This window comes from Phalacrocorax aristotelis, chromosome 1 (assembly GCF_949628215.1).
Source record: "Phalacrocorax aristotelis chromosome 1, bGulAri2.1, whole genome shotgun sequence".
Taxonomy (NCBI): Eukaryota; Metazoa; Chordata; class Aves; order Suliformes; family Phalacrocoracidae; genus Phalacrocorax; species Phalacrocorax aristotelis.
Genome location: NC_134276.1, coordinates 45,263,761 through 45,283,496, shown reverse-complemented (window position 1 = coordinate 45,283,496; position 19,736 = coordinate 45,263,761). Strand labels below are relative to the sequence as shown.

General features: G+C 37.7%; 1 protein-coding gene across 3 annotated transcripts in view; it reads right to left on the bottom strand.

Annotated features, from left to right (window-relative positions):
• Positions 1 to 19,736, bottom strand: part of PIBF1 (progesterone immunomodulatory binding factor 1) — a 125,109-nt gene that overhangs the window by 85,534 nt on the left and 19,839 nt on the right. For all 3 annotated transcript variants that reach the window (XR_012659753.1, XM_075088231.1, XM_075088223.1), the window contains exons 6-10: positions 18,368 to 18,501; positions 16,226 to 16,334; positions 11,697 to 11,878; positions 8,612 to 8,737; positions 2,974 to 3,072 (exon numbers count right to left, since the gene is read on the bottom strand). Coding sequence is in view for 2 of the 3 variants with exons in the window: in XM_075088231.1 (XP_074944332.1) it covers positions 2,974 to 3,072; positions 8,612 to 8,737; positions 11,697 to 11,878; positions 16,226 to 16,334; positions 18,368 to 18,501 (650 nt within the window). In the remaining variant the exon portion in view is untranslated. The remainder of the gene's footprint in view (positions 1 to 2,973; positions 3,073 to 8,611; positions 8,738 to 11,696; positions 11,879 to 16,225; positions 16,335 to 18,367; positions 18,502 to 19,736) is intronic.

The following is a 19,736-nucleotide window of genomic DNA, read 5'->3' as shown; positions in this document are numbered from 1 at the left end:
TGTTGTTGTTGTTTTGTTGGGTTGGATTTTTTTGTCAAAGAGAAGTGAATGACAGATTAAGAGTCAGTAGTTTGAAAGCAACACACCAGGAACATTCAAGAGAAGGAAAAGTTGGAACATATTTAGTATCTACACTTTACTATGTAGTAGATGATGTAGCTGTTATAGAATTGCTCTCTTCATTCAACCCCAAGGCACTTTCAGTTGAGGTAATATAGCTTTAAAATTAGAAAAAAGTCTTAGTCACATTACCAGCAGTTTAAAACAAAGTGAAAATGTTTCCATTTGGTCATAATTTTTTTTAGAACATCTGTGGCATTGACCACAGTTTAATCTAAAATATCATATCAGTTAAGTTTTTTTATCATTGTCACAGGTAAATGAAACGTGGATTGTCACACAGAATTGACAGCTGTATAATAGCAAAGAGAGAAACAAAACTTACATCTTGACATCATAGTGATCTATTCTGAGGTTGAATCAGGGGATTCTTTCTCAATATAACTCCTTTATGAATATTATCACTTTGGTATTTTCTTGGCATTTGTAAACAGCTGTTTACAAAAAGCTATCACAAACATCAGTAAGAAAAATGAAAATAACTGCACTTGACTAGAAAATTGGGTATTAGTTACACTTCTGATCACAAGATTTGCCAGGGGCTTTACTTAACCACTGTTCAGGCCAGTCAACATTCCATATACTTCTGAAACTTTCAAACATGTTTGTTTATACAGATTATGATACCAGTGGTAACTACGGTGCACAACCTTGTTTTCACTAAAGTAGAACTAGCTGTTATAGTCACTTGAATATGGAATTGGACAGCACAGGCATTCCTTTTCTATCTTAGGGGGTTCTGGTGGTATTGGAAAATTTCTTTGTTCCACAGAACTGCCACATGTCAGTCCACAGTAAATTCAGAATTTGGTTTTTTTTAAGTTAAGGCATTTATTCCATCTCCTTCATGCCAGTTTGTTATTTTGAAGTTCATTTAGGTAGATGATTTAGAATGTGGAAAAGTCACTGTCTTGACACATGTACTGTGGTTAGAAGGGAGGTAGGTTTAAAGAGAGACACCTACATTTTAAAGAAGGGAAGTATGGGGTTTCCACTTTCTGAAGCAAACCTTTTTCTCTGAAAAGCACCATCTTCTGAGGAATGATCTACTTTGAATTCCAAAACCCAGTATTAATCAACTGATTCAAATTGAAGAAAGGAGTTTTACTTAATTGGAGAGTTTATCACTAGAAAAAGCTACAGGACAGAAGTATAAGTGTATCAAACAAGATGACAACAAATGACATGTTACTAACTTCCTTTTCCCCCCTCTAAAGCTTGCATTTTAAAAATCTTCTTCCTATGTTTCTGATTGCAAGGGAACTTCCCTCCTCAGAAAAGCAACAATATGAAAAAACGGACACATTATATGAGTGGCAACACAGCAGAATAGAGAAGTATTTTCTCTATGGTTCTTAAGTTTAAAAATAAATACTGTGAGAATTATATAGGTGATAATTTTCATTAAAAACAAGGAAGTGTGCATCCTCAAATTACCATACGCCACACCTACTTTCCAGAGAGCTTCTAGTCAACTATGAACTCCCCACATCATAGTAAGTCTTACCACAGCAAAAGGCAGGAGTCTCATCAGAAAGAAACACATAGATGGCTCACATTAGCATTTTATTTTGACTCGGGAGATCAGTTTTGAACCAAGTTTCCTGGTTGTCCCCACTTTACCAGCTTTGATTTCCACACCTTAATTTGCATTGTGGAGCCATTGTCTCGGAGTTTGCTAACTGAATTCCTTTCTGAGAATCCAAGAACACCTACTACGCACAACTAAAAGGCATTCAGCACCCTTAGACCCATTCAGCCCGAACTAGAATTTACCTGAAGTCAAACCCCTGAAACTCAGTGTGAATATCAAGTCCTCTGACCCATCTCATTTACTCTATAATTACCCCTACTGTTTCACACCACTAGTTAGCACTGACATTTTTTCTAGTCCTTTGTGGCTATGCTGGGGCAATGCTATTTCTTCAGTAATATAGCCATTTAGGAGTTATACATACAAATTGAAAACTTTATTTTGGGCCTATGCTGAAGCTAACAACATTTTAACAGATTACTACTTTTAATTAAAAACAAATCCAGTAAAAACAGTTCACATCAAGTACTTTCTTTGAGTGGATGACTAGGTGGCACAGTTGGTTAATTAACTGACCTTTTCATTTTAGAAAAAAGATGTGGATTAAACAATTGATCAAGTCCAAAATTAAGGTCACAGGACAGACTTACTCAGAGCAGCTTTGATTACTGTCCATAGTTTTAAATTACCTCGTAATTTACCATAGCAAATGTTCTGAATTTACAAAAAGTGAAGACAAGGTGCTACAGAGCAGGATAGTAAGACTGCTTGTAAACAGACAGAAAATCAGTCATAGTTTCTTTCTCCATATGAATAGAATTGTACATTTGTACAGATGCTATATTTTATACATGGAATATGAAAGCCTAAGAAGACAGCAATAAGTAAAGAAGCACGTAACAAGCATAACTGTTCAAGACTACTGCTCTCTATCCACACTTTATGAAAACTACTAATTGAAGTAATCACACAAGATAATTTTCTACTTTCAACTAACGAAAAAATCCAACAGTGTGACCACTGCTACTGTACAGTATGAAATCCACATTCTTGCTATGAAATGCATAATTATGTGTGCTTGTCTTTACAGGATTGCAAAGGAGAAGAATCAAACTTTCATACTGTTACTGCACTGGTAATGGAAAAAAATTTACTACTAGAATTAAATCTGTAACTTCATTTAAACAAAATGTTTGTAATTCAATTTATTCTTTATAAGCAGAAAGCTAAAGCAGTCATTCCTCCTTCCTAAAACTCCTTAGGTATTAATATAGTTATACCTTTAGATTCTTTTTATATGCATTTTAAAATATACTTACTGTTGCAAGAGTTGATCATATTTTCTTAAAGCATCCTTTTCAGCAATAACTGCTCTTTCTTTTTCAGCAACAGCATTATCTCTTGCTTCTCTCAAATTTCTGAAGGAAACAAGTTATTCTGTTAAGATTCTGGTAGGAAAAAAGACTGTTTTGCTTCATGAATTACTACTAACTGCTCTTAACTTCAATATAACCTTTTTCAGTTCTCATTGACAGAGGGTTCTGTCTATCTATATGCCAATTCATTACAGAGGGTTTACTTCAGATTACTTTCATATACACCAGCAAAGTTTCCAGTTCTGAAATTCTAAAAACAAGGATCAAACCACCTACTGATATGTAGAAATATTATAATAATTCTAATATACTAGAACTGTAAATTACTTTTTTGGTAGGAAATACACAAATTCCGATAATTTTGCTTGGTTCTTCACTAATAACTAGGGGAATGCTATCCTCCTAGCTGAGATGATTCACTGCTTTTATGATAGAGCAGGAAGAGATTAGCTAGGCATAGAAATCCTACTTCCACATACAACTAATTGGCTAGTTAGTCCAATATATAGGTTATTGCATATTATCAGTGTCTCCTTCTGGCTTCTATTGCTGGCACCATTTCTGATCTGCACAGAACCATAAAATAACAAAAATACATTTTTTGCAATCCATCTATACTCCTTCCATTTTTTTAACAAAGAATCAGTCAAGACTTGCAAACTATCTCATTCTTATTTCACTGACAAATGAGAATAGTATACAAAGAATAATATGTATAGCATTTGTAATAAAAATTATATAGGTATTAATAGTCTGTTTATCTGTAGTCTGCCTGTAACATACCATTGCAATAAACTGTACTAAGAGGAAGTACTGCTTAGATAATGCTTATAAACTGTATCTTCATTATTGAGTGCAACAGAGTAACAGCCAATTTGCAGAGCAAACAGTGGTTGTTGAGGACCAGACACCTACGTTATGACCATTTTTGAAGATTTTACTTCAGGCTAGTTATGGTTTGCTCCTATGACCTGAACACCCATTAGCATCTGGAATATATTAGATGATCTTAGAGACTCCTTTTGATTTTGTTTCATCTGAAAGGAATCCTGTTCATGTGCTATAAACGTGAGCACAATACCGCAAATTCAAGCACGAACTGTGAGGCAAGCAAAAACATGGCAAGCAGCAATGACTAAGGGGTTTCACTTCAAAACTATGTTCTTCATCCAAACTAAACTATTAATGTAGATGCAACCAAGCTCTTCCCACTGAAGTTGTTTCTTCCCCACTCCCTCACAGGAACTTTTTGACTTAAAGCAAAGTGATATTATAGTGTCAGGTGAATTTTGAAGAAAAGAAAAAAAGTCAATATATAGACGTAAATGGAAAATTACCAAGCCCATGCAAAAGTTATCCTAGGTCATTTTAGCCACATTAAAGGTATATAATTTTTGGATGAAAGACTATTTTCTAGACTAAGGAAATATTATCCATGGTACAAATGGTAATTTGTATGAATAGGAAATAGTTACTTACAAAGAATCAACATCAGAATTATGTAGCAGTTACCTGGCTATGAGAAAAAGATAATAAAATTTTATTTAAAAATTTACTTACTGGGCTACAGAATTTACCGATTAAATTCAGGGACTGATCTTGACAGCAGATTCTTTAAAACTGACTCATACCAAAATGTAAGAACATGGTAATTAATTTTGTTAACAGCATTAAGATCAAGCATACTATGTCTCAGAGTAGGAGTGTGATGTTGTATCCTTAAGATCAGAGAAACAGAAGGAGGATAAAAATTAAATGGTAGGAGACATACAGTGACTCATTTTGTCAATCACTGAGTAGCTTAACTGAGTAGCTAATCAACTGAAAATGCAATTTCAGAAATTACAAGTGAGGTACTAACTCAACCTACAAAATGACAATCACAGATGTGATGTAACTTCTGCTGAAATACTTTCAACAGACCTAGGAAACGCACTAGCAATAGTGCCAAGTTTTCATCCTCTGGGTTGACAGGCCCCTGTGCTGGGAAATGGAGGTAGTATGCAGACTGAAGTCCCAGTTGTTGAAAAGGTGGCAGTCACCGACCTGCTCCTTCACCTGGATGTTCACAAGTCCATGGGGCCGGATGGGATCCACCTAAGAATACTGAGGGAGCTGGCAGAGGAGCTTGCCAAGCCAATGTCCATCATTTATCAGCAGTCCTGGTCAACCAGGGAGGTCCCAGATGACTGGAAACTAGCAAATGCGACGACCCTCTACAAGAAGGGTCGGAAGGAGGATCCAGGGAACTACAGGCCTGTCAGCTTGACATCGGTGCCGGGAAAGGTCATGGAGCAGATCATCTTGAATACCATTACGCAGCACATGCTGGACACCCAGGGGATTGGGCTCAGCCAGCATGGGTTTATGAAAGGGAGGTCCTGCTTCACTAACCTGGTCTCCTTCTATGATAAGGTGACCCGCTAAGTGGATGAGGGGAAGGCTGTGAATGTTGTCTACTTGGACTTTAGTAAGGCCTTTGACACTGTCTCCCACAGCATTCTCCTGGAGAAGCTGGCTGCTCACAGCTTGGACAAGTGCACTCTGCACTGGGTTAAAAACTGGCTGGACGGCCGAGCCCAGAGAGTGGTGGTGAATGGAGTCAAATCCAGTTGGTGGCCAGTCACGAGTGGTGTTCCCCAGGGCTCAGTGTTGGGGCTGGTTCTGTTTGATATCTTCGTTGATGATCTGGATGAGGGGATCAAGTGCACCCTCAGTAAGTTTGCAGATGACACCAAGCTGGGTGGAAGTGTCGATCTGCTGGAGGGCAAGAAGGCCCTACAGAGGGACCTGGACAGGCTGGATCATTTTACCAGAGCCAACGGTATGAGATTCAACAAGGCTAAATGCCAGGTCCTGCACTTGGGTCACAACAACCCCATGCAATGCTACAGGCTTGGGGAGGAGTGGCTGGAGAGCTGCCCAGAGTAAAAGGACCTGGGGGTGCTGGTTGGCAGCCACCTGAACATGAGCCTGCAGTGTGCCCAGGTGGCCAAGAAGGCCAATGGCATCCTGGCTTGTATTAGGAATAGTGTGGCCAGCAGGAACAGGGAGGTGATAGTGCCCCTGTACTTGGCACTGGTGAGGCCGCACCTTGAGTACTGTGCTCAGTTTTGGGCCCCTCACTACAAGAAGGACATGGAGTTGCTGGAGCGTGTCCAAAAAAGGGCAATGAAGTTGATGAAGGGTCTAGAGAACAAGTCTTATGAGGAGCAGCTGAGGGAGCTGGGGTTGTTTAGTCTGGAGAAGAGGCTGAGGGAAGACCTTATTGCTGTCTACAACTACCTGAAAGGAGGTTGTAGCAAGGTCAGGGTTGGTCTCTTCTCCCTGGTAACAAGCAATAGGACAAGAGGAAATGGCCTCAAGCTGTGCCAGGGGAAGTTTAGGTTGGACATTAACAGAAACTTCTTCACTGAAAGGGTTGTCAAACATTGGAACAGGCTGCCCAGGGAGGTGGTTGAGTCTCCATCCCTGGAGGTATTTAAAAGAAGGGTAAATGTGGTGCTTGAGGATATGGTTTAGTGGTGGACTTGGCAGTGATAGGTTAGCGGTTGGACTCAATGACCTTAAGGGTCTTTTCCAACCTTAATGATTCTATGATTCTAAAGCACCTGTCTTATGGCTGCACATACAGGCCATATGGATATCAGCTATCTGGCACATCTGTGATACAAGTGAAAGCATGCTTCTAAAATGGGACAGAAATACTACCTACAGATTCATGAACAGATATGGGGGGAAAAAAACAAACAGGTGGCATGAGGGCAGGTAAGGGGAAGAAGCAGCACAAGGGTATCTATATTAGCTTTGAAATAAACCTCTTAGCAACTGCTATTTATTGCACTTCATTTCACATCCCTAAACTACTCTAGAGTGCACAAATTGGATTCCAGTCAGATTGAACCAACTCAGAAGATGTGCTTAGTAAGAGCATCTAACATGCTCAAAACCACCAGCTGTGTTTGATCTATGGGAAAGGACTACAGCTAATCCAAAGTCAAACCTCATACAGACATTCTGTGAATTCACTCATGCTTGCTAATGCAAACATATCCAACGCTCACTACAACCAAAGAGGTGAAACTGATCCCAAATAAATTAAGAATCAACACCACCTTTTTATTGGTGTCCCCTGCCCATTTCAGCTTCTTGACCTACTGACTCAAAGTGTAAAATAAGTGCCAATAAATTCAGGGTAAATATCAGGTCCACCAGGCTTGGCAAAAGCAGTAAGGAATAAGAATATTAGATTAGCTTAGCATTCCATGCTTTGAGCCTTAAGATGAAATTAGCATCTTAGCTTTATTTTCAGTCACAACCAGCATCTCATCACATCACAAAACTTCACTGCAAACTGCTTTGCTCACAATCTGGAGTTCCATTTGTCTCGCCATTGAGGGGCACCTCAGACTGGGAAGCACTGCTTTATGGCGGAATTTTTTGTATTTTATAGAAAGGCAATACACTAAAAATCATTCTTGCAAAATATGAAGTAAAATCTAAGGTAATTACATTTCAGAAATAATTATTTCAAAATGATAAGCAAAACTTCTGTAAATTGGTTCCAGATACAAATTACATATCTTTCAGTAGCTTTCTCGATGATATACAAGACCCTTGTCAAATCTCTACCAACAGTGGAAGTTTAAATTCATACTTCATAATTCAGAATAGATTTGCATACAGGAAATGGTGTGGATATATATGTGTGTATATATTTTACTTACACTTAATAAACCACACAGTGATGTAGTTTTTTTAATTAGAACCTTCCAGCTGACTGGAAGATAGCGGGAATCATGTTCTTTTTTCAGTCTTCTGAGCAGTAACAAAACTACCTATTAGAGGAACAGATGCTGATGCCACAAATAACTTTTACTACAGTCATTTCCTTCTTCACAAGACACTTCAGGATATCTACCATGAAGTTATAATGAATTATTAAGCGCTTCTCACGTTTTAAAGGAATAAACAGGGCAAAAAACAAACTAAAAAAGAAATCCAGTGCCAAAAGTCCAAATCTTTAGATCCCTAAAGGCTTATGTATGTGCCTAACTCTGCATGTAACTCCATGGAATTCAACAAGACGACACACATACAAAATTTAATATTGCAGGTCTTTGCAGGACTAAGACCTTCTTCAAAAGAGAATTTATAATAATTTACAGGAAATCAACGCTTTTGTGAATCATAATGCTGTAAACAATCTCAAATAGATTTATTTTAGAAAGGCATAAGTCATATTGGTTTCCCTCATCCTTTCTGCTTTACTTCTACTTTACTATCAACACCTTCTCTTCTGGTTTCCTGGCAGAGTTTCAAGATTGGCCATACAGCATGAATACTTTTCACTGACAGTGTTGGATGTCCATCATTTAATAATAAATATACTACCATATATTTACTGCACAAGTATAATTTCATTTTAGTTTCTACAAGATTCTCATTAGTTTTATAATTGAACTTAAATTCTCACATTTTGACCATCTGTCAAGGAGCCGGTAACTAGGATTAGACCCAAGCACAAAATAGTACTTGGTAATTTTTGCCCTAATTAGGTTATTCCCTGCATCTTATCTACCTGTTTTCACGTTCATACATCTCTTTTGAAGTGCTTCTTAATTGCTCAATTTCTTGATTTGTTTTCAACCTTATTTGTTCCAACTCTTCATGCAGTCTCTTTTCATATTCTGTTTTATAGTGGTCTCTGTAAATAAACAAATACACAACATGGGAATTTAAAATTAATTGCACTGCCCAAAATATCAAAACTTCAGGTACAGCTATAGAAGTACAACCGAGCGCTTCTTGATTATACTTTTTAATTCTTACTCATCTTCCTCCCAAATTGCTTGAAATACAAATTAGCCTATGTTGTTATGCAAACTGAATGAAAATCAATCAGGAATAAATAATATTTAATTAGGAATAAATAAGAGCTTTCTGCACACTCTTTCATGTCTTAAAAAAGTAATTTGACATTGATTAATCACACAATATTATGCTTCACATTCTTCCAGAAATTCTTTGTCAGCCTCTATATGAGCGTTTATATTAATCAACCACTTAAAAAAAGTTAATTCCTCACTCCCCAAAGTTTTCTAGTTTCTTCATCACTGGGTAAAGATTGATTAAGTTGCTAACTTACATACTGCCATGTTACTACAAGACTTTGTTGTATTGTTTGCACCTCATATGGGGAAAAGCATCACAAGGAACTTCAAAGATTCCGTGCTATAGAGATTTGTGAAGTCAAAAAACCCGAAGACTTGGGAATTTATCCTGTCAATTTGACATATAAACTAATTAAAATACATATTTAAGTTTTTAGGCAAAGATATCAGAAGATTGCAGGACAAAAGAATTTCATTTCAAGTAATATTCACATCTTTTTTTTTTTTGCGTCATCTTCATTCCTGAACTACAGCAATCAAAAGAGATCCAGATGTGAACATTAAAAAGCTTAAAATCCTTCAAAAGGTAGCAAATAGAAGCTTATTACCCAAACTGATGTCACCTCCAGGTAGCACTGAGGACTGTAGAATATCCATTTGTTGGTACAGTTTCCTCCTGCTCTACTTTTATACCTCTCTAATTTATCTAACAACTAAACAGGATTCTGTAGAGCTCTCTGTAAGAAACCGAACACTGTAGATATTTGACCTGAGAGATGGATGATTTACACTGCTGAATAGACAGGAACCCCCACTTTGGGATGCAGCCTCAGAAGATGCACACAAAGTGGGTACACGTGTGCAGGAAAATGTAAAGAAGGGATAGGTTCTGCAATATTGCAGATCATGTGCAGGTTTTAAAGCACTTTACAGAAGGATACTATTACCCCATTTTACAAAAGAAATCTTACATTAATATTTTTACATTTTATATTACAATTTTAGAAATATGAAATGACTTATTCAAAGTTAACCAGCACGGATCCTTGAATACAACCTAGGCTGCCCAAGCTGCAGTGCAGTCTTACACATGCTGCTCAGTACAATACACTGTCTTCTCTGCAATGCTACATTGTCCCTGCAAAAGACAGTAATGATCTCTAGAGAGCAGGCATACCTGCATTGTTCACTACAGTTAATATCTGTCTTACGAAAATTAGCATCATGAAGAAACTCACCAATACCAATAATGTCAAGAGAGATTTGGTAACAGTACAGAATCCCAGTGACAGTATCAAGATCTCTAAGGGCAAAGTAAGACTCTCAGAATTTCTCTTTAGTTGGTAACAAAATGCAAGAGAGAGAGACCTCTGATATTCCAGAGGACAGCGAAGCAGGCTTGCACAGTATCCCAAACTGTGGTAGAGGCAAGCTACATACATCTCTCTCTAGGTTCCTCAAATGGAAACAGCTCTGTAAAAGTGCCTCTACATGACTATTACAGGATAAGAATTTCACAGTGGTTTTCTAGAAATAGAAATCTAGCTGCAAGAGTCAGTGCTTACATGCACATTTCTAGAGGAAGACTGCTCAGACCTACATGATATTTTAAAACCCCATTTAAAAGAAAGTCTTAAAAAATTATTTAAAATGCAGAAGTTCCAGGTGAACATAGTTCTGAGATATACACATGTAAAACAAATGAAAAAAAAAAATAATTTAAGTGACTGCATTGAAAGGAAAAATACTATTAAAAATACTTCTGACAAGCAGTACAGGCTGGAAGCCCATAGCTGATAATTTCAGTAGAGTGCTCTTCTATTTCCATTTAGATAACAATTTGTCTTTTAGTTGCATTACAGGAGAGTCATATTAGCACACTTCATCTTAGTTATACCGGGGCACAAGATTCATAGATGCTGTTTGCAGTTTCATCCTCATGACTCAACAGAAGGAAGCAGCTGAAGACAAGCTGAACCTACTTCATACTCTAAGCTCATTCATTCAAACCACAGGTGGGTTTTTAAGGACACCACTAATCAAAATAAGTTTTATGTTTATTAATTAATTGGGATATATACACATGGAAATGGTATTTTTTGGCATGTAGACATAGGGAAATAACATGAATTGGATAACCTTGAATTCTGAATAAGGAAAATCAAAATGTGGTTTTGAATTTTGTAGTATAGCGTTACACATGTAGCAAGACATGCAGCTGAATAGTGTAGTGTTTCCTGTTTGACCTCCCATACACACACATATCTATACCAATTCAAATTTGAGATATGAAAGACGGGTAGCTCTAATAGCTGATATGAGACATACTATGTCCCATTTTAAACATCTGTGGAAATTAAATATATTTTAATCTGCAATAATAATTTAGATTCTCTGTCAGACACTCCTGTTTTTAACAAAATCATTTGGGATGGGGGGATATATGTAACACATGCACTTTAACGAGGTTTTCTCCCTTTTGTAATTAATTGCAGTTACGTCCATAAATTTCTATATACACCTAACAGAAGAGTTGCCATAAACTTTCAATACTAACATCTTCACTGCTATGGTCTTATATCAAAAGGTTTAAAAATGAAAAATCCTGATACACATTAAGTCCCAACAGAAGTGTTCTATTTCTAGTTACACAAATATGGACTAGCTTTCTGCGAGTTAAGATTTTTTTAATAAAGCAAGATCTGTGCAAGAAACAAGGGAAAACAATTAAATAACTTGTCTACTTATACAAGTGAACATACAATAACTTACCTGGATGCAACATATTTTTCATACATTTCTTCTCTAGCTTTTTTTGCATCCTCTAGCTGAATCTGAAGTCTTTCAAGACGATCTTCTTCATGCGCACAGCGAACACTAAGCTCCATGTTCTGGCGATTAAGATAATCTTTATCTTTTTGCAACAAGTTGAGGGATTGTTGTATAGTTGCCAGCTATAAAAGGCATTAAAAACAAAACTTCAACATGAACTTCAAGATAAGTATTTAACTTATGTACACATATTTGTGATTTCATTTTAACTCTTGCAAAATCACCTGAACGAAGAAACTCTATTTACACTTATGTTTAACGTAAGTTGGTAAAGCTTTATGCTGAAAAAAAGACTTTAATAAATTGTTAATTTTATGAGTTTTCATTATTTATTTCTAGTAGCTGGCACTGGGAAAAGAGGTAAGGTGCCCCCTTAATCTACCTCAGTATCCAAAGAGTACTGAAGTATTTGAATAGCAATAGTACTGAATAGTACAACATCAAAAATACTGATGCTGAGTCTTGGTGCCAACCTGTCATCATACTGGCTACAACATTCTCAGAAACAGAACTGAGAAGTTGAAGGGCACCAGGGTGATAACTGCTCTGTAAAGAAGTGGTAAAACTGCTAGTTCTGGGGCTGAAGTATATCATGATTGTCATGGACGAAGTAATGTTCCAGGCCAGCACCAAGGGCAAAGAGGGTTATGCATGCCTTGTTTTGACTTTAATTTAGCATGGTGTTGCTACACAAGGCTGAATTAATGCCAAAGTAGAAACATGAATATCTTGTGAGTCTTTCTAACAGCCTTCCCAATCACCAGATCAGTCATCTGATCATCAAGAAGAAAGTGGTGTGGAAGAGAGTAGCGCCCATCTATTCGAGGTCAACATTGTCAGGGAACAGTCACAGAGCATAATGGCACCGGTGCAGAGTGGCCCAACTCCTAACTCATGACAGCAAAATGCAGTTTTATCACCTTAAATAATTTTGCCGTTTAAGCTCCTGAGGATGCCACATGTCAAGTTCAAAGAATATAAATTAATAACTTATCAGAAGTATGTCCCCCAAAGCTATAAAGACATCATGTACCTGTTTTAGATAGAACTCACCCTTCCTGAAGCATAAAAGGACTAAAGGTTATGTAAGGGAGGTACTCAAGTCAAAGACATGAAGCAATTAGTTAAACAGCTGAAAATTTGTACCCCCCAAAAAAAAAAAAGCTCTTAGAGGCATGTTTCCATGTTTCCATCTGCCCACTTGCTGAGCACCACAGAGGGTGAGTTATAAATGCCTGTCCTACACTTTGTTTTACTTAAGAAAAAAACCTGTCCCCTCTCTCCAAGTAACAGGTTATAAGTATACCCACAGTGAACACAGACATCGCGGATTACTACATGAAGAAAGAAATCTAGGAGTTGCTACCCCTCCAACTCCACCTCCCCTGGAATAAATACTGTGTAAGCACTTAAAATTGTACCCTCTTCCAATCCAGAACTTGTGATACTGTATCAACATACACAAAACCCACCAGACCTTCTAGGAGATTCAAGTAATTACACAGTGTGAAGCAGTATTTTAGTTTAAAATAGTGCTACTTTCAGTCACTCTCAGATTAATTTAGCACAAAGTTAATGAAAAAAAGCCACTGTTGCTGCTACACCGCAGCATGTATGATGCATACATACAAACTTGATGTACATGACAATACTTTTTTGGCCATTGTTACATGCTGAGAACAAACCTGCATTTTGATGTCCTCTTACAATGAATAAACAGCCTTCAGACTGATACAAAAGAGGAGACATAAAAGTTATTTTCTATTAGAAATTCAGTTTTTTTCCTAGTGTTTCAGAGTATCTCTGTGGCTACCTGTAAAATTAGGCAGAATACTATCTTTAAAGTGGTAGTTATAGTCATATTTTATCTGTAACACTGTTATACAGAGACACTAAGGAACAGTCTCCCCTGAAGTCTCTCAGGTGTAATTTGTCTCATTTATTCAGCTGCCAAAGTGTTAACACACAAAGATCCTCCATGTGACTCTTGGCTGGACCAGTAGAGAATGCAAGAGCAATCTTCTCATGCAGTGCCACTTTCACACCACATTAGAAAATAAATTCACAAATTAATTCAGAACAATCAGTTTTTTCTCTATTCTTTTTGATGTTTCCTAGAAAGATTTCTATACAGAAGCAGAGCTTAAAAACAGTCTGATTTTTGCATTGAAGTTGCACTGAACTACAAACCACCTGATAATTAGTCAATGATATTATAAACTGAAAAGTTTCTTTCTTGAGATTCAGTAAAAACCACCTTTCCCTCCTGAAAAGCTGTTGCAAAGTTACACCTACATCCGATGAAGAGGAAAATCCATTAGTGATTCAAATAGTTTTGGTTATTCTAACTTGCTTACTTAAGATGAATAATTAATCCTGGCAGTTCAATGAAGCAATCCTCCCTATGAACAACTCAGATGCAGAAATAGTGAAAATGGATACTGAGTAATGGAAGCTTGCACTGATATAAACCATCAGATGTCCTATAGATCAAGGCAGTGGACTTGGAAACAGTGCCTACATGTTTCTGAGTCCCCTGACCCACAAGTTATCATATTCAGTATGGGAGCCATCGCTGAAAACAATTTGTGACTCCTGGATGAATGAATTAATAAACAGAAGCAGCAAGGGACATTTCTCTTCACCTGTCAGGCATCTGGCTCTTCGAATGTCTTTGGAGTGGCAGAAACACATTCCTCTGTGAAACACTAGTGCTACCTGAATGGCAATGACTGAGATCTGAGCAAAGTGACTGACCTAACTGGATCAGAACTCAGTGGAACCCTAAAAAGATGAGAACCCCTCTGAGCCTGAAGAGGCATTTATTCATTTCCCCAGCAGAAAGACTTTCAAAGTCTAACAGAGACACGTGAGGGAAAAACAGCCCATCGACCCTAGTTGATAGTCCTGCCCAAAATGGAAGCAGCACCAGAATCCCTCTTGTAAATAGGCAGAATCACAGAAAGATGATATCCAGAACAGCAGCCTCTCTATTCGTGACACAGAACTAACTTCTGTAAAGGCAATGCGAAGGAAACTTTGGGCAACTGAACCATTATTTTACTAGAGTCACAAAGAAAAACTATGTATTCTAGTGATGTCTAGAAAAATCATACACAACAAAACATAAGCTGTACAGTAGTTCTGCCCTACTGTCACTATTGATCAGGAAAAGCTAAAGTAAGTTTAACTAGTTCTGCACCTTTTGAGGGATAGAACTTACTCACAGCATCCAGCCTTCACTGCTAAATTTTGCCCTTGGGCCTCCCAGGTTCCTGAGCTTATTCGCAGAGTTTGAAAGGCTGAAGCAAAGGAAGACTAAGCTAGAGACCTAGGACAACAGCATGTACATAATGCCTAGGGAAAAATGGAAAGCAGTTGACAAATGTTGAGGGAGATAGTCAACATTGCTGTGAGGTTGGCCAGCTGTCTGAAAGATCAGAAACCCTTCTCACTTGCTATGATGACCAGAATCCACCTTCAAGGAGGAGGACCTAGGGAACTGTGGGTTGGTAAATCTAACCTCAGTCCTTGCAAAGATTATGAAGCAAATCCTCCTGGAAGCCATACCCATGCATACAGAGGAAAAGGTGACTGGAAACAACTAGCATGGATTTACCTAGGCTAAACTGTGCCTAGCAAACCTGACAAGAAAGTTGGCTCTATGGATGAGGGGCCAGCTGTCCACGTCACTTACTTGGACTTTTGCATGGCTTACAGTCACCCCTCATAACACCTCTTCAGGAGAATTGGCAAAATATGGATTGGATAGGCAAATATTAGTTGACCACATGAGCCAGAAGCATTCCCGACAGCAAAGGCCAAGTACTTACTAGGCTGTATTAGCAACAATGCAAACAATAGGTTGGAGAAATATTATCCTGTGATCAGTACTTCTGAGACTCTATTTGGTGTGTCACATCCCATTCTGAGTTCCGCATAAAGACATACTGGACCAAGACCAAAAGAGTTCTACCAAGATGGTCATGGACTGTAGCACATGACCATACAAGGAGTTGTGAGAAATGGTGGGTTTTTTCAGCCTTCAGAAGAGAAATCTGGATGGGAAAAGCCTTATTTTTATCTTCACCTATCCAACTGGAACACATAGAAAGAGCCAGACTCTTGGAACTGCGTAATGACCAGACAAGAGGCAGCAGAAAAAAGCTGCAACAACTCTGATTAGATTTTACAAAAAGCTTTTTCAAAAACACTGGAACAAATTGTCCAGAAAGGCTATGGAATCTCCATCCTTGGAGATACTCAAACCTTGACAAAGCCCTAATCAACCTGACCTAAGTTGGCTCTGCACTGCATGGGAGGATTGGACCAGGTGGTCTCCCAAGGACCATTCTAATCTAAATTATTCCATAAACCTACAGGTGATCCTGACAGACTTGATTAGACAAAGAACCAAATTCTTGCGGTGAAGAAATAGACAATTATTGAAATAAGACCTTCAGGTTTACCTCTTTTGATAAGTCATTTCTTTCTTTAGCTTGTGCTTTGTGTGACACCTCTAATATTTCATATTTTCTTCTGAGATCTGACAATTCATGTTCAAATACATCACGTTCACTGTTAAGAAAAAAAGTGAAACTATTAGATGCATAAAGTGTAATGAACAAGATTCCTGAGCATTTGTAATTTCTCAGCCTTCTTTCAGTTCATGACACTGACTTCTTCCAACAAGTCACTCATAGGGCAATTAGTGATAATCTTACCTTTTTTAGTTATGAACATCTGCAACAGTATCTTATCATATGGAAGGATTTTCTTAATTTCTAAATATTTAAAAAATAATTTTAAATTATAATACAATAATCCTGAATTATTTCATCCTCCTCTGATTATTCTTCTATAGTGTAACTTTGGGCTATACATTTCTCCTCTTAGCAATGAAATGTAAGTACTCTCGTCCAGCCTTTTATTTTTATCAAGCTTTTGATGCTATTCCCCATGACATTCTCTTGAATCTTTTGCAGACGTTGAAGTTGGATAAAAACTAAAGCAACTTGATTCCCATCTTCCTAATCAAACAGAAAGCAATGTTGACTTGTTCTCAGTTGCTACTCTCCCTTGTATACAGTCCTTTGATACCAGACGGGGTTGTACTACTTTTCTCATGTTTAAAATATACATGACACAGCTGCAAAAACTATATGAATAAGAGTGCTTTCCATATGCACAAAGCAGCAGCTCTATGTCTCCCCTCTATCTGACCCTGTCATAACAGTGAAATGAATGAGCCAGTATGAGCTTACAGTTTGGAAAAACGCTAACCAGTTTTATATTAAGCATAGCACAGCTTTAAAATGGAGATAACTTGTAGTACACCAGAACTAGACGATTTGACGTAGCATTTTTAAAGGCAGAAATGAGCCTGGAAGTCGTTAACTACTGCAATGCTCCCAAATATCCTCATGCAGTCATGCCAACAGTGCTTTCCCTTCCCCTTCGTCTGTGCCTACCCAGAGAATACAACCTACTCTCTCAAATATAGTTTTGGCACGTTCATTCATGCCTTTTTCAACTCAAGACTATTTTAAATATACATTGTGAAACACTGGGGCCATTCACATGAAAGTTATTACGATCCACTTATTAAGATGCAGTTGCACATGGGAAGCAAACCATAGCATCAATCCATCCTATTTGCAACAAGCTTCCAGGTAGATTCTAAGGTTGTTTTAGTACATATAGCTGTGAGCTTATTCAAAAGACAGACCTCCTTCAAACGACTTTGCGGCAAAGTCATTTGTGTCAGTAACTGTGCCGGAGTGCATTCAGTTTGAACAATTAAGGAGCTGACAGGGTGTTTTCTATTCATAATCCTCTTTTTTTTTTTTTTTTTTTTAATCGATTCCCCAACAAATATGCCAAAGGCCAGATTTCTTGTACTTGCAAGCACGCTGAAAAAGCCATCTGGGAGCTGGACTGTGAAGTATACACCTATGAGTCTATTTATAAGAAGTTCATTTCACAATTTTGCAATTGTTGTTTACATGATTGGCATTCAAGGTATAGGCTAGAACTCTAAAACCTGTATTTTAAAAATGAAAAGAGGCACTGGAGTTTCCTGCAGTTAAACCAACTCACTGAGGGAATCCTAAGATTCTCTGACAGAGTTCTCATAACAGCCCCTTCAGATTCATGGTTACAAGGGTTTCTTAAGTCATTAAATATTAATTCCCAAGGTCCTACCCTCTTAATTCATTGCGCAGGCACCACACAATAGAGCACAGGGCCTTTTGTTAGATCATTGCTTTTAAACTAGGAAAAAAAAGAGTACTTGTTCTAAGACGCTTGGCATGAACAGCTCCCACTTCCTCAGCTGCAATGAGACTGGTAGGCTCTTCTGAAAGCACAGTAAATCCCTAAATATAAACTTTTAGGAAGATAATTGATGCATCAGATTTCAAAATGTTGTTCATCTTACAACTGCAACATACTACTGGACATAATTGAACTGTTAGTAGGTTGAGGTAAGGAGAAATATCTGTGGTGTGCATAAGCAAAAAATCAAATGAAAAACACTAGTCAATCAAGGTTGAAGTTTATCTATTAACATTTTTATGTTAGTAGAACACTTGAACTATAGAGAGACCTACCATTTTACTTTATCATAGTTCTCTTGTCTGTAATCACCTTGCTGAATCATCTGCTTGGTATCGGCCAGTTCCAGTGTTAAACGCTGGCATCTAAGCTCAAGTTCTGACCGGTTCCTCCTCTCGTCTTCATAGCTCTAGAAGGTAAGACATTTTGAAATGATCACAGCTACACTGATATTACTTAAAGCAATCACCGAATAAGTTTTGTGAAGACCTCTTATGAATATTCAAGTAGTAGTATTGTCATTTGTCTCAGTATTTGGAAGTCTAGCATACCTCACAGAGTACCCAGCTATACCAACACTCAACTTATTTTTATCCTATTCTGAACAGTTGATTAAATGTACTCATTTTTTCTAATGCATTTGTCCATGAGCAGAACTTCAAAGACCAGTAATCCTCACACATACAGCCGGTGGCCTACAAACCTATAGTAGCAGCACAAAAGCCACACCACCTTTACAACATTCTCAAACAAGTTTCCTTGTGAAGATACTTGCTGGTCCATTTGGAAAAAACAGAAAGAGGACTGATCATTCAGAAAGCTTGGAAACTTCTGCCATTATATGAAAAATTTCAGCCAGTTACTCCCAAATTGTATCTGGTAACTTATGTTTGCTGAAGCATATCATCCAACGCTTCAGGGAAGGAAGAAGGAAGGGAAAAAAAGAAAAACCAGAAAAATGTTGCTTATTTATTGGTCTAGTAGCATTACTTTCCATTTTCCCTTCTTTTTCTTCCTCATATACTTTGAGAGACTACTAGGGGCACTAGAAAAAAGGGACCAAACCAAGAGGACATATAGAAAGCATTTGTCTTCTACAACACTGATTATTCCTCTTGAAGATAAACAGATTTCCTAATCAACATACTCTTCCCTCCCACCCGCCATGGGAATAGCAGACTTTTGTACCTTAATCCACAGTGTAGACTCATTTTCTCAGACTTTTCTCCAAAGTAGGTATTTATTTTCACAAACCTTACCTTACTTGCTTGTCCTAAATGCTGTACTACTTACCAACTTCTTCACAAAAAAAAAAACAAACAAAAATAATGCTCACCCACCTATACTGGGGAAAACTGATGGACAGCAAAGAGAGTTGCTTGGTAAAAATTGAGACTATCCCATGGGCATCTAGATTTTTTTCTGTATTCTGTTTCTCAGAATACTCCTGGGTTCTGGTTTTGATTTTTGGTTTTTTTTTTGGCTATGGTTGATACATAGCAAGCTCAATAATGGATGCGTGATAAACAATAGCTCCATCTGGTTATACTGAGTGGACATCACAATACTATTCATTGAAGAGGAATACAAAACCAAATGACTGCCCTAGGATGTGATTATTGAACCAACCATTTAACCACTGCA